This window comes from Plasmodium knowlesi, assembly GCF_000006355.2.
Source record: "Plasmodium knowlesi strain H genome assembly, chromosome: 13".
Taxonomy (NCBI): Eukaryota; Apicomplexa; class Aconoidasida; order Haemosporida; family Plasmodiidae; genus Plasmodium; species Plasmodium knowlesi.
The window spans coordinates 1,971,748-1,985,687 of NC_011914.2; the positions used below are offsets into that span (position 1 = coordinate 1,971,748).

Here is a 13,940-nt window from a genome sequence, read left to right on the forward strand (position 1 = left end):
TTTTCCAAGAACAAATAAAAAGGAAAAAACGAACAAAATAATAATGTTCTTAAAAAAAAAGAAGAATGTTTTTTTTTTTTTTTTTTCTATAAACAAAAGGTGTCCTTTTACCCCAAAAAAAAAAAAAGAAAAATTTTTTGCAAACAAAATAAGAAATAAATATGGAAGATAGAATCTTTCTTTTTTTTCTTCTTTTTTTTTTTCAAGAAAATATAAAAAGGAAAAAAAGGAAAAGAAGGAAAAAAAAAAAGGACAAAAGGTGTGAAATCAATATCCTTCATCTTAAACTGTGAACCCTAAACTGTAAACCCTAAACTGTAAACCCTAAACTGTGAACCTTGAACTGTGAACCCTAAACTGTAAACCCTGAACTGTGAACCCTAAACTGTGAAGCCTAAACCGTGAACCCTGAAACCATAAAACCTGAACACTGAACCTGGGACCATGAACCCTGAACCCTAAACCCAAACCCTAAACCCTAAAACCCTAAACACTGAACCTTAAACCAGTAACCCGGAACCTAAACTTGGAACACGTTCCATTGGAACATTTTGCATAGGAACATTTTCCATAAGAACTTCTTCCTTAGGAACCTGTTCTTCTTCCATTAATTCGCTTCCCATAAACTCCCGAACTAAAAGTTCCAGAAAATCCTTCTGGTTCAATTGTGTGTCCCCTTTTTGACATTCGTCCAACACTTCAAAATGAATTTCAATAATCGTGCGGCGATTCACGGGACCAGAACGTTTCGTTCTCGCTGGAACAGAACGAGGTTTTCGTTCCTTCACCAATCGATATTCATGTGGACCAGCTTCTTCCACATGATCGAGGAGTTGTTCCTGTACTGATGGACCAGGAATATCAGCAGGAGATCTTCTAAAACGTGCTCCTCCTTTACCAAGAGGACCAAAATACTACAAAAAAAAAAAAAAAAAAAAAAAAAAAATGAGAGGATATTTTTGCTAAGAAGATTGTGAAATGTTCTTTTTACACATTTCTTTTTTTTCTTTTTTTTTTTTTTTTTTACCATTAAAAAAAATATTTTTTTTTCCTTTTAACCATGAAAAAAAAATTTTTTCCTTTTAACCATTAAAAAACATTTTTTTTTTCCTTTTAACCATTAAAAAAAATTTTTTTTTCCTATTAATCATTAGAAAAAAATTTTTTCCTTTTAACCATTAAAAAACATTTTTTTTTTCCTTTTAACCATTAAAAAAAATTTTTTTTTCCTATTAACCATTAAAAAAATTTTTTTTTCCATTAAATTTGTCCATTAAAATTTTTTTTTTCATTAATTTTTTTCTTTTTTTTTTTTTTATTCTTTTACCTTCCAAAGGTAATAAGCCATAGCAGAAAGGCCAATAGAGACAGGAGCCAAAGGAAGAAAAGGGGTAAGGATATCCGTAAGAAGGATGGGACAAAGTGTATTCGCTAATGTTTCTTCCATATGTTTTTGGTTTCGGTCATTGTCTTTGAGCATTGGTTCCACTTTGGTTTTTACATTGTCAGTGCCAATTAAGCAAGTTCCATAATCTTGGTCAATTTTGCATTCAAAACAAGAAATACTATTAGGACCCTTGTCACATTCAGGTAATACACTCTTCATAATGTCTTTACTTTGTTCAAAAGCGCGATCTATGCCTTTATCTACACTACAAAGAGGATGTACCTTATGCTTTTTTTCATTTTCTGCCAATACTTTTAATTGTTTTGCATATTCTTTAAGAAATAAACAACCCATCGTTTGTTCAAACGATGGGCCCTTAACAGGGCCGCTACCGCGGCCATTACCATAGGTATAAATGTGCTTTAATCCAGCAGCAAAAAGCAAACATGCTGCTTTATTTGTTTGTTTTTCTTTATTGCGTAAAGTATTCCATTTAGCGTCGTTGTCATTGCAATATTTGGAAAGGTCCGATTTAGTCTGACCTTCCGTCATTTGTTGTAGAAGTTTCGATAATTCACCCTTGGCGTCATCTTTGATTTGGTCCTGATGATAAAGGAATGAGGGAAGGAGGAGAAAAAAGAATATACATATGTATACATATACATATATATACATATACATATACATATATACATATACATATATATACATATACATATACACATACATATACATATATATACATATACATATACATATATACATATACATATATATACATATATATATATATATATATATATATATATATATATATATATATATATGTATATGTATATGTATATGTATATATATATATATATGTATATGTATATGTATATGTATATATGTATGTAGTTGTTATTGATGTTGGTTCCAACTTACCCAATTAGGTGTGGCCATTCCACCTGACAGTCCATTTTTGGTTTTGTCTTTATTGTAATGTTGTTTAATGGCACATTGGAGTTCAGTACAGAAAATGTCCTTACTATTTATTTTGTCTAGTGTTTCGTCCATTTTGGTTTCACTTTTCTTCTGTTCGAGGAGTTCGGTCATTTTATCCCCTACTTTGTCATTGGAATTGTTGCCAATTTGGCAATTGTGAAAATCTTTTTCCTCTCTGTTGCAAACAAAACAAGAATTAGAACCATTAGTACCAGGTGGGCATGAAGCTGTTCCAATCCCCATAATGTTACTACTTTTCCTAAAAGCGTAGGTTATTGCCTCTTCCATTTTTTTTTTATCTAGGGGACATTGTTTTGTTGATTTTTCTATTAATTGATCAGCATAAAGATTAAGTGCTGCGCACATCATAGTTTGTTTAAGTGGTACAACATCCATGTTGTTTGGGTTTTTGTCTTTAATATCAGAAATGTGTTTTAAACCTGAAGCAAAAAGCTTACAAGCTTTTTGCTTTGCAGTTATTTCTCCTTTTGTGTCCTTTGGCGACGAAGAACTGACGTCCTTGCAGTATTGGTCAAAAGTTGAATCATCATTCTTCTTAGACATTTCTTCAAGAAGTTTCTTTAATTCATCGTTAACTACACTCTCTATATCATTCTGATAATAAAAGAAGAAAAGAAAGAGAAAAAAAAATATATGTATATGTATACACATATGTATACACATATGTGTATACATATACATATATACATATATACATACATATATACATATATACATACATATATACATATATATATATATGCATATACATACATATAAGTATATGGATGTATTAATAATTCTTCCTTTTTTACACAATCGTTATTTTTTTTTTTTTTTTTCTCTTTGTATGTAGTAGGTTCGTTGGTGGTAGTATGTTGGTTGTGTCAGTATGTTGGTTATGTTAGTACGTTGGTTATGTCAGTATGTTGGTTGTATTGGTATGTTGGTTTTATGTTAGTATGTTGTGTTGTGTTAGTACGTTGGTTATGTCAGTATGTTGGTTGTGTTAGTATGTTCGTTGTGTTAGTATGTTAGTTGTGTTAGTATGTTTGGTTATGTTAGTAGGTTGGTTGTGTTAGTATGTTAGTTATGTTAGTATGTTGGTTGTGTTAGTATGTTAGTTGTGTTAGTATGTTGTGTTGTGGTTGTGTTGTGGTTGTGTTGTGGTTGTGTTGTTGTAGTAGTGTTGTGTTAGTATGTTGTGTTGTGTTAGTATGTTGTGGTTGTGTTGGTTGTCCGTTGGTTATGTTAGTATGTGTTGGTTATGTTAGTATGTTGGTTGTATGTTGGTTGTGTTAGTATGTTAGTTATGTCAGTATGTTGGTTGTGTTAGTATGTTGGTTATGTTAGTATGTTGGTTATGTTAGTATGTTGTGTTGTGTTAGTATGTTGGTTGTGTTAGTATGTTGGTTATGTTAGTATGTTGGTTAGTGGTAGGTCATGTAGTATCACATCCCTGTCTGCGAGGAGTCTTTCCTCTCCCCCCCTAAAGTAGCTAAAGCTAACCCCTGAACCTTACTCCTAAACCCTGAAACCTTATTCCTATACCCTGAAACCTTATTCTAACACCCTTACTACCTTATTCTAACACCGCTAAGACCCTATTCTGACACCCCTAAGACCCTATTATGGCACCCCTAAGACCCTATTTTGACACCCCTAATACCCTATTCTGACACCCCTAAGACCCTATTCTGACACCCCTAAGACCCTATTGTGACACCCCTAAGACCCTATTGTGACACCCCTAAGACCCTATTCTGACACCCCTAAGACCCTATTCTGACACCCCTAAGACCCTATTCTGACACCCCTAAGACCCTATTCTGACACCCCAACAACCTTATTCTGACACCCCAAGAACCTTATTCTAACACCCCTACAACCTTATTTTAGCACCCTTACCACCTTATTCTAACACCCCCACAACGTTATTCCAACACCACAGCAACCTTATTCTAATAGCACTACAACATCATTCCAACACCCCAAACAACATCATTCCAACACCCCCCAACAACATCATTGCAACACCCCCAACAACATCATTGCAACACCCCAACAATCTTCATTCCAACACCCCAAACAACATCATTCCAACACCCCAAACAACCTTAACTCCAACACCCCAAACAACCTTCACTCCAACATCCCAAACAACCTTCACTCCAACAACCCCAACAACCTTCATTTCTAAACCAGGTATCTGAATTTCCTTTCTCTATTGTGTTTTTATTGCACCTTCTTTTTTTTTCATCAAATTTTCATTATACATATATATATGCGTATACATATATGCATACATATATATACATATATATATATATACATATATACATATAAATATACATATATATATACATATACATCTATACATATATATACATATACATACATATATATACATATATATATATATACATATGGATATATACATATATATGTACATATATACGACTATATATGTGCATACATATATACATTTACATATATACATATATATACATATACATTTACATATATATATGCGTATATATATATGTATATGTATATATGTATATGTATATATGTATATGTATATATGTATATGTATATATGTATATATGTAGTTGTCTACCGCCCTTACCCAAGATGGTGTTTCCTTTTTGCCTTTTGTCGCCAGATTCCATTTCTTTGCAGCACATTGGAGTTGAGTACAGAAATGATTCATTTTATTTATTTCATTTAATGTTGTTTTCATTTTGATGGTGCTAGAGTCGTCGAGAAGACCATCCATTTTATTCTTCACTTCAGTTGCCTTAGTATTGCAATTTCCATTTGGTTGTGATTTCGTATCCACCAGAGCGTCTGCGACGCTCAGGTGGCAACCCTCAGAAAACTTTTCTTCCCTTTGACATTTAAAACAACCATAAACTCCACTCTTACACGAAGTCGAAGACGAGGACAAAGACGAAAATCTATTAAATGCATTCCAATTAGTAAACATTTTTTTTATTCTTTCCTCATCAATGGGACATTTATCTTGAGATTTTTGTTTTATTTGATCAGCGTAAAGGTTAAGAGCTGCGCACATCATACTTCGTTTAAAAAACTTATCATCATCTGTAATACCGTTCTGAGTAACCTGAACTCGGTTAATGTAGTCTAAACCTGCTGCGATATGATTACATGCTTTTCTTTCAACACTATCATCATTATCATCACCAAATGCTTTGCATACAGGATTAGTGTTGTTCTTTCCATTCTGAGCGATGTTGTTGAACATATCCTCCAGTTTCGGTTTGACGCCTTTATCCCAAAATTCACACTGTAAAAAAAAGAAAAGAAAAGGTTATATATGTAATGGGTTGTTGTAGTATCCGGTTGTTGTAGTATCCGGTTGTTGTAGTATCCGGTTGTTGTAGTATCCGGTTGTTGTAGTATCCGGTTGTTGTAGTATCCGGTTGTTGTAGTATCCGGTTGTTGTAGTATTCGATTGTTGTAGTATCCGGTTGTTGTAGTATCCGGTTGTTGTAGTATCCGGTTGTTGTAGTATCCGGTTGGTGTAGTATCCGGTTGGTGTATAGTATCCGGTTGTTGTAGTATCCGGTTGTTGTAGTATCCGGTTGTTGTAGTATCCGGTTGTTGTAGTATCCGGTTGATGTAGTATCAGGTTGGTGTAGTATCCGGTTGGTGTAGTATCCGGTTAGTGTGTAGTATCCAGTTGGTGTAGTATCCGGTTGGTGTAGTATTCAGTTGCTGCGCCATCCAGTTGGTGTAGTATCCGGTTTTTGTCTGCGAGGAGTTTTTCCTTTCCCCCCCCTAAAGTAGCAAAAGCTAACCCCGAAACCTAAGTCCCAAAACCCTAAAACCTTATTCCTATACCCTAAAACCTTACTCTTATACCCTCAAACTTTATTCTAACATCCCAACAACCTTCTTCCTATACCCTAGACCTCATTCCAATACCCCTAAAACCTTATTCTAGCACCCCTAAAACCTTACAACAACACCCCAACAACATTATTCTAACACCTCTAAGACCTTACTCCTGAACCCGAATTCTGACATCTAACACCCCTAAGACCTTACTCCTAAACCCGGAATCTTACTTCGAACACTCCTACAACCATACTCCTACACCTTGGAACCTTATTCTGACACCCTACAACATTCTTCATATACCCAGAATCTCATTCCAACACCCCTGAAACCTTCTTCCTGTACCTCTAAAACCTTTATTCCTAAACCCGGAATCTGAATATTTTTTTTTTTGTTTTTTTTTTTTCCTTTTATTCCTTCTACCCCCTAAGTGTTGTGTTGGTGGTATGTTGGTTATGGTAGTAATACTTACCCAATCCTTCTTCGTACCACCAGTAACGCTACTGTGGTTCTTGAACCATTTGGGTGCGGCACATTTAATGTAATCGCATAAGTTCTTCATTTCATTTATTTTCTTTAGGGTCTCAGTGGAGGTTTCGTTAATTTTGGGTTGTATTTTCTCTAATTTCTGATGTACCTTCTCTTTGGTGGAGCCATTTGTGCCAGTTGTGGTAATTTGGCAACTGTCATATTTCTCTTCTTCCCATTGGCAAAGGACACATTGTCCCGTGCCATTGGTACCATTACAATTAGCACCTTGTTTAATTAGATCATCACCAAGCTTAAATGCCTTTTTTATTCCTGATTCCACTAAACATTTCGCTTCGTCTTTCATTTGTTTTGCATAAGAATGAAGTAAGAAACAACCCACTGTTTGTCTCAACAGTGGGTTGTCCTTCAGGGTGATGGTTCCTGACGACGACGTCGTCGACGGCGTCGACGACGTCCCATCATTGCTGTACAGTTTGGTTAAACCGGCATGCAAATAATTGCATGCCGTCTGTTCGGAATGAGTTCCTTGCCTATTATCATCTCCCATTGTATTACATTTACCTCCATTAGTGCCTTCGCCCTTTGTCTCTGTCATTGCTGTGGACAATTCTGTCCACAGGTCCTTGACCTCCTTGTTCCAGAAATCGTCCTGTATAGGTGGTGACAAAATATACATATGTATATGTATATACGTATACATACGTATATGTATAAGTATACATTCTTCTTCTTTTTTCTTTTTCTCTTTTGTGTTGGTGTGTGTAGTATCCGGTTTATCCTCCCCTGCCATCCGGTTCATACCATCCGGTTATTACCATCCGGTTGGTGTAGTATCCGGTCCCTGTCGGCGAGGAGTTTTTCCCTTCCCCCCCTGAAGCAGCTAAAGCTAACCCCTGAACCTTACTCCTAAACCCTGAAACCTTACTCCTATACCCTAGAACCTTTACTCCTATACCCTAAAACCTTATTCTAACACCCTTACCACCTTATTCTAATACCCCTACAACCTTATTCTAATACCCATATAACCTTATTCTAACCCCCCCACAACCTTATTCTAACACCCCTAAAACCTTATCCTAATACCCATAAAACCTTATTCCAACACCCTTGAAACCTTCCTTCTGAACCCGGAATCTCAAAATTTATTTATTTTTTTTTTTTTTAAATTCTTTTCTTTTTATTCCTTTTCCTTCTCTTTGTATTCCTTTTCTTTTTATTTCTTTCCACCTTCTCTTTTATTGCATTTATATTATACTTACCGCATTGTTGGATGCCTGAACTCGAGGAGCTAGACATTGTAAACGGAGACATAAAGAAGAAGACGCATTTCCATGTGTTCTAGTTATGTCCATGAGGGCGGCCTCGACTTCGTTCTTCTTCCCTCCTGTGAGTAATGCTTCCAATGTGGGCTTCACTTTGTCAGTGGCATTGCCAGTGCCAATGGGGCAGGAGTCAAGTTTGTTATAGTCGTCGTCGCTCCATTTACAAAGAATGCAGGGTTTATCATTCTTGCAATTATCTGTTTTAATTTTGTCTACTACGCCGAAAGCCTTCGTTATGCCCGGTTGTATGTCGCAAATGGGGCTGTGTTCCTTCATTTTCTGTACGACAGCGTTTAACATTAAACAAGAAACTAATTGATGGAATTCTTGGTTATCATAAGGGTTTTTATCCTCACCCTTCCCCGGATTGGCCGTATCATTATATTCAAGCTGAATATTCGATATGTGATGTAATCCTGCTGCAACAAGTTTGCAAGCAGTCTTGTTTGCGACGCCATGGGCGTCGCTTCCGCTCCATGTGTTGCCGTCTTTGTCTGCGTTGCAGTAGGTGTCAGCATTATCCTGCTTTGTCCTATCTTTCATGTCATTTAGGAGTGCTTCTAACACTTTTTCAAAGTCAACCTTCATCTTTTCCTAAACATAAAACAGGATATATATATACATATACAAATACATATATATATATATACATATATATACATATATACATAAGTGCATACATACATATATATACATACATATATATACATACATATATACATACGTACATACATACATATATATGCATACATATATGTATATATGTATATGTTGTCGTTGTTATGGATGTTGTTATGGATGTTGTTATGGATGTTGTTATGGATGTTGTTGTTGTTATGGATGTTATGGATGTTATGGATGTTGATGTTGTTGTTGATGTTGTTGATGTTGTTGATGTTGTTATGGATGTTATTATGGATGTTGTTATGGTTTCCATTCCACCATGAGCACAACAGACCAAAAGCACGACAACACATTCCTTACCCAGGTAACCTTTCCGCTTGGGGACTTGTTATTCCTTCCTTCCCATTTCTTCACAATACACCCTAAGCGTTCACATAAGTTCGTTTCTTCACACGGTTTACCTATATACATATATTAAGAAGAAAGGAAAGAATAAAAAATTTATTCTTTGTTTGTTCGTTAGTGATTGCGACTGCTGCGTTTTGGTTGTGTTAGTATGTTGGTTATGTTAGTATGTTGGTTATGTTAGTATGTGTTGGTTGTGTTAGTATGTTGGTTGTGTCAGTATGTTGGTTATGTCAGTATGTTGTTTGTGTTAGTATGTTGCTTGTGTTAGTATGTTGTGTTGTGTTAGTATGTTGGTTTGTGTTGGTTGTATGTTGGTTATGTCAGTATGTTGGTTGTGTTGTGGTTGTGTTGGTTATGTTAGTATGTTGGTTATGTTCGTATGTTGGTTGTGTTAGTATGTTGTTGTTTGTTGGTTGTGTTTAGTAGGTTGGTTATGTTAGTATGTTGGTTGTGTTAGTAGGTTGGTTATGTTAGTATGTTGGTTGTATGTTAGTATGTTGGTTATGTTAGTATGTTGTGTTAGTATGTTGTGTTAGTATGTTGTGTTAGTATGTTGTGTTAGTATGTTGTGTTAGTATGTTGTGTTAGTATGTTGTGTTAGTATGTTGTGGTTGTGTTCAGTATGTTGGTTATGTTAGTATGTTGGTTTGTGTTAGTAGGTTAGTTGTGTTAGTATGTTGGTACCAACACAACCAACATTTCGTAGTGTTGGTTGTGGTACCAACACAATTGTAGTGTTGGTGGTACCATTAGTACCAATATTTGGTAGTGGTGGTGTCTACTTACATATGGTCTTGGTTAGAGAAGACGTCCTTAAGGAACTAGTACTAAGAAGAACACTATCTTTCAACTTGGGGTCAATTTCCTCATGTAACTTCTCTTCCTTCGAACCGACAGTGCTATTCTCTTTTATTGTGCAACTCTTATAAGTTTTAAACCTCTCACACTTAAAACATTTATCATCCTTGCAATTGCCACTTGCAGTCATAATATTACCGCTCTCATCAAATGCCTTCCTTATCCCTGCCTCAACACTTTTCTCATCTTTGCACGGCAATTCTAGTAGTCTCTCTGCAATGGCATTCAATAGAACACAACGCATCGTTCTTTGGAACGATGCATCAACAGAGTTGTTGCCCTTATCCTCGATGTCGTAGAGGTTTTTTAATCCTGCTGCTATAAGGAGGCAAGCCTCCTTTCCATCCTTATCGTCCTTCATAGTGCAATATTTACTGAGATTTGTGTCCTTCCTCATATTTTCCGATGTTGCGGTAGCAAGTTCGGTGATTTGACTTGTGACTCTACTCCGTACCCTATCCTATAAGTATATATATATATATATATATATATATATATATGCATATGCATAAATGCATATGCATATATACATATGTATGAATACATACATATGTATGCACATACATACGTACATGCACTTATATACGTACGTATATCTACATATGTACATGTATGCAAACGTATATGTATGTACATATATATTCGCATACATATATACATATATATATATATATATATATATATGGTTATTCCCTTACCCAGTCCGTTGATGTGAGACGTTCGCCATTGCTTTTATTCTGCTTTAGCCATCTTTCGGATATACATTGAAAGCGATCGCATAAAGACATTGTATTTATTTTTGTTAGCATATCCCTTATTTTTCCGTCTGCGTCATCCTGGACAATTTTTTCCACTCTCTTCTTTGCATTATCCCCTGTGCCAGTTGTGCCACCATTTATGGGAATGTTCTGAAGGCAATCTTCCCAACTGTTGTCTTCCTTCTGCCATTTGCATGGAATACACGTTCCATTACTGTTACTAGTGCAACTACCAGCATTTTCGAAAGCTTTCTTTATACCATCATCAATAAGACAAGTTGCTTTTTCTTTCATGTGTTTTGCATAAGCGTGAAGTAAAAAACAACCCATCGTTTGTCTAAACGATGGGTTGTTCTTTAAGACGTCGTCGCCTGACGGCGACGGCGTCGACATATCCTTGTACAGTTCTTTAAAGCCGGCATGCAAATAATTGCATGCCGCCTTTTCAGACGGATTTGGCAACTGTTTACATTCCGTCTGCTCATTTGTGCCATTATCTATCATTGCTTGTGCTAATTCATCCCACAGTGCCTTCACTGCGCCATTGTTCTCCCAGAATGTGTTCTATATAAGTAGTAATATATATATATATATATATATATATATATATATATATGCATATGCATAAATGCATATGCATATATACATATGTATACATACATACGTATATATACATACGTATACGTATACATGTATATATGTATACACATATGTGTATACATATATGTCTACATACATATGTACATACGTACATACATATGTATATGTAAGTATATATATGTATGTGTATGTGCACATATATACATATGTATATGTATGTATATGCGTCTACATATATGTCGTATGTATGTTTATGTGTGTACGTATATGTATATATGTACATATGTATATATACGTATATACATACGTATATGCGTACGCATATGTATACACATATGTGTATATATATACACATACATACATACGTATGTATATATATATATATATATATATATATATATATATATATATATATATATATATATATATAGATATATGTATTTGTGTACACATATATGTATACGTATGTGAGTTTACATATGTCTGTGTATGTATATGTCGTCTTCTCTTTTCCACTCCCTTCTTTCCTTCCCCTTTTCCTTCCCTTTCCTTCTTTCCCTTTCATTCCTTCCTTCCTCTTTCTTTCTTTCCCTTTATTTCCTTCCCCCTTTTCTTTCCTCACTTACCGTAGCTGACAGTTGTCCTGTTTGTGGTTGTGATCCTCCTGGTGGTCCTCCTGGTGATGGTGTTGTTGGTGATGGTGGTGGTGGCAGTTTCTTCAAGTAGTCATCAATACATTTTAAGCGATTGCATAGAACATTGGTTTTGCCGCTGTTGTCAGTCTGCGCTTTCTCGATACAATCATTAGCTTTTTCTAATGGATCGACTAATACTTCTAATGGATTTGATACACCAGCTTGAAGTAAATCCATAATACTATCACTCTTACAAGTTCTTGCTCTTCGTTTGGCCCTTTCCTTTTGTTTATCCTCATCCTTATCTGGCCTAGACCATGCTATTATGTGCTTGAAGTCCTTAATACTGCCCTTCCCCGAATCCTGTTTTGCTTTATTTAACCAATCTTGTACGTGGGACCCAATGGAGCCTTCCTCATTTCCAATATCTTCCAATTTGACCCAAGGACATATGGCATTCCCATTTTTATCTTTACCTTCACTACCCCCTTTTTTCATAACTTCAGAGATAATTTTCATGAACTCCTCCACTTTATACTTAGGTAAAAGGATTCTTAACAGAACTTCATAACCTATTACACACCTTAAATATTTCTCCCAATCTTTCTCCTGCGTGCTATTACTTCTTTCCTTAGTCCCATCCTTCTCTAAATTGCCCATCCAATTAACTACTTGCACTAATGTTTTGCATACTTTCTTCATGTTATCCGTTTGCCCCCCCGCTTTCTTCTCTTCCCCCGGGGCCCACAGGTTTGCACATGCAGCTGAGACACTGCCTTGCCCGGTGTACATCGCATCCAAGTGGGACTTCATCCCATCCAACATTGTCGTCACTTCATCCTTCAAATTAGGCTAAAAATAAAAATAAAAAAAAAGTAAAAATAAAAGGACCTAAAGAAAAAAGAATAAAATATAACAACAGCAATAACGGCAAACAATGATAATAGCTTTAATTACCGGAAGGGCTACGGATTGGACAACTTGTCCAGGAGTCCCAGTATGCGCGGACGGAGCTGAATTTTGCCGTTGCCATTCTTGTCTTAATTCTTGTAACTTCTCTTCCCACCTAGCCTTCAATGGTTCCCTTATAGCTTCACTTGCCCTTATTTCCTCGGGGGATTGGGCGGGACACGCATCAGCTGTTGCTGCTGCTGTTCCGGCCACCATGATGGTCGTCTGCTTCTTCTACAATTTGTACATATATATTATATATTATAAAATTAAGAAGGACAAAAAATGAAATGAAATGAACTGGTAGAAAAATGAATTGGAAAATAAATGAACATGACTATTATTGGAAAAAAAAATGTTGAATCATTCCTTCCTTCTTTCTTGCTTCTTTCTTTTCCCCTAAGAAGGATCCTTTTCATCTCCTTCCCTTAACAAGGACTATTCTCTATCTCCTTCCCTTAACAAGGACTATTCTCTATCTCCTTCCCTCTAAGAAGAGATTATTTTGTCCCCTTCTACTTTCTCCTTATCCTTCCCCTCTAAGAACAGATTATTTTGCCCTACTACTCCTTACTTTCCCTAACAGGAGATTATTTTCTCTCCTTTCTCCTTAAGAAGGGATTATTTTGCCCCTTACTACTCCCTTCCTCCAAGAGGAGATTATTTTGTCCCTTCCTTAATCTTTCTCTCTCCCTTCCTCTAAGAAGAGATTATTTTGCCCCACTTTCCCTTCCCTTAAGAAGAGATTATTTTGTCCCACTTTTATTTTCTTCCTTACCTTCCTCTAAGAAGAGATTATTTTGTCCCACTTTTATTTTCTTCCTTACCTTCCTCTAAGAAGAGATTATTTTGTCCTTCCCTTTCTCCTTACTTTCCCCCCTAAAAAGAGATTATTTTGCCCTTACTACTTCTTACCTTCCTTCCTCTAAAAAGAGATTACCTAAACCCTGAATCTTAAACCCTAAACCCTAAACGCTGAACCCTTCTCACCTTCCTCTAAGAAGAGATTATATTGCCCTACTGTTCCTTACCTTCCTGTAGGAAGAGATTATTT

At 35.8% G+C, this 13,940-nt stretch overlaps 1 protein-coding gene across 1 annotated transcript; it reads right to left on the reverse strand.

The window, feature by feature from the left end:
- Positions 1-500: 500 nt before the first annotated feature.
- PKNH_1344100 (SICAvar, type I) lies at positions 501-13,102 on the reverse strand (the record flags this gene model as incomplete). Its single annotated transcript, XM_039113580.1, has 11 exons — positions 501-914; positions 1,328-1,990; positions 2,312-2,986; positions 5,001-5,681; positions 6,708-7,376; positions 7,990-8,646; positions 9,037-9,137; positions 9,871-10,402; positions 10,641-11,264; positions 11,927-12,787; positions 12,893-13,102. The coding sequence occupies 11 exons, from the start codon at positions 13,100-13,102 to the stop codon at positions 501-503; spliced, it is 6,087 nt and encodes a 2,028-aa protein (XP_038969955.1).
- Between the last annotated feature and the right edge of the window lie 838 nt (positions 13,103-13,940).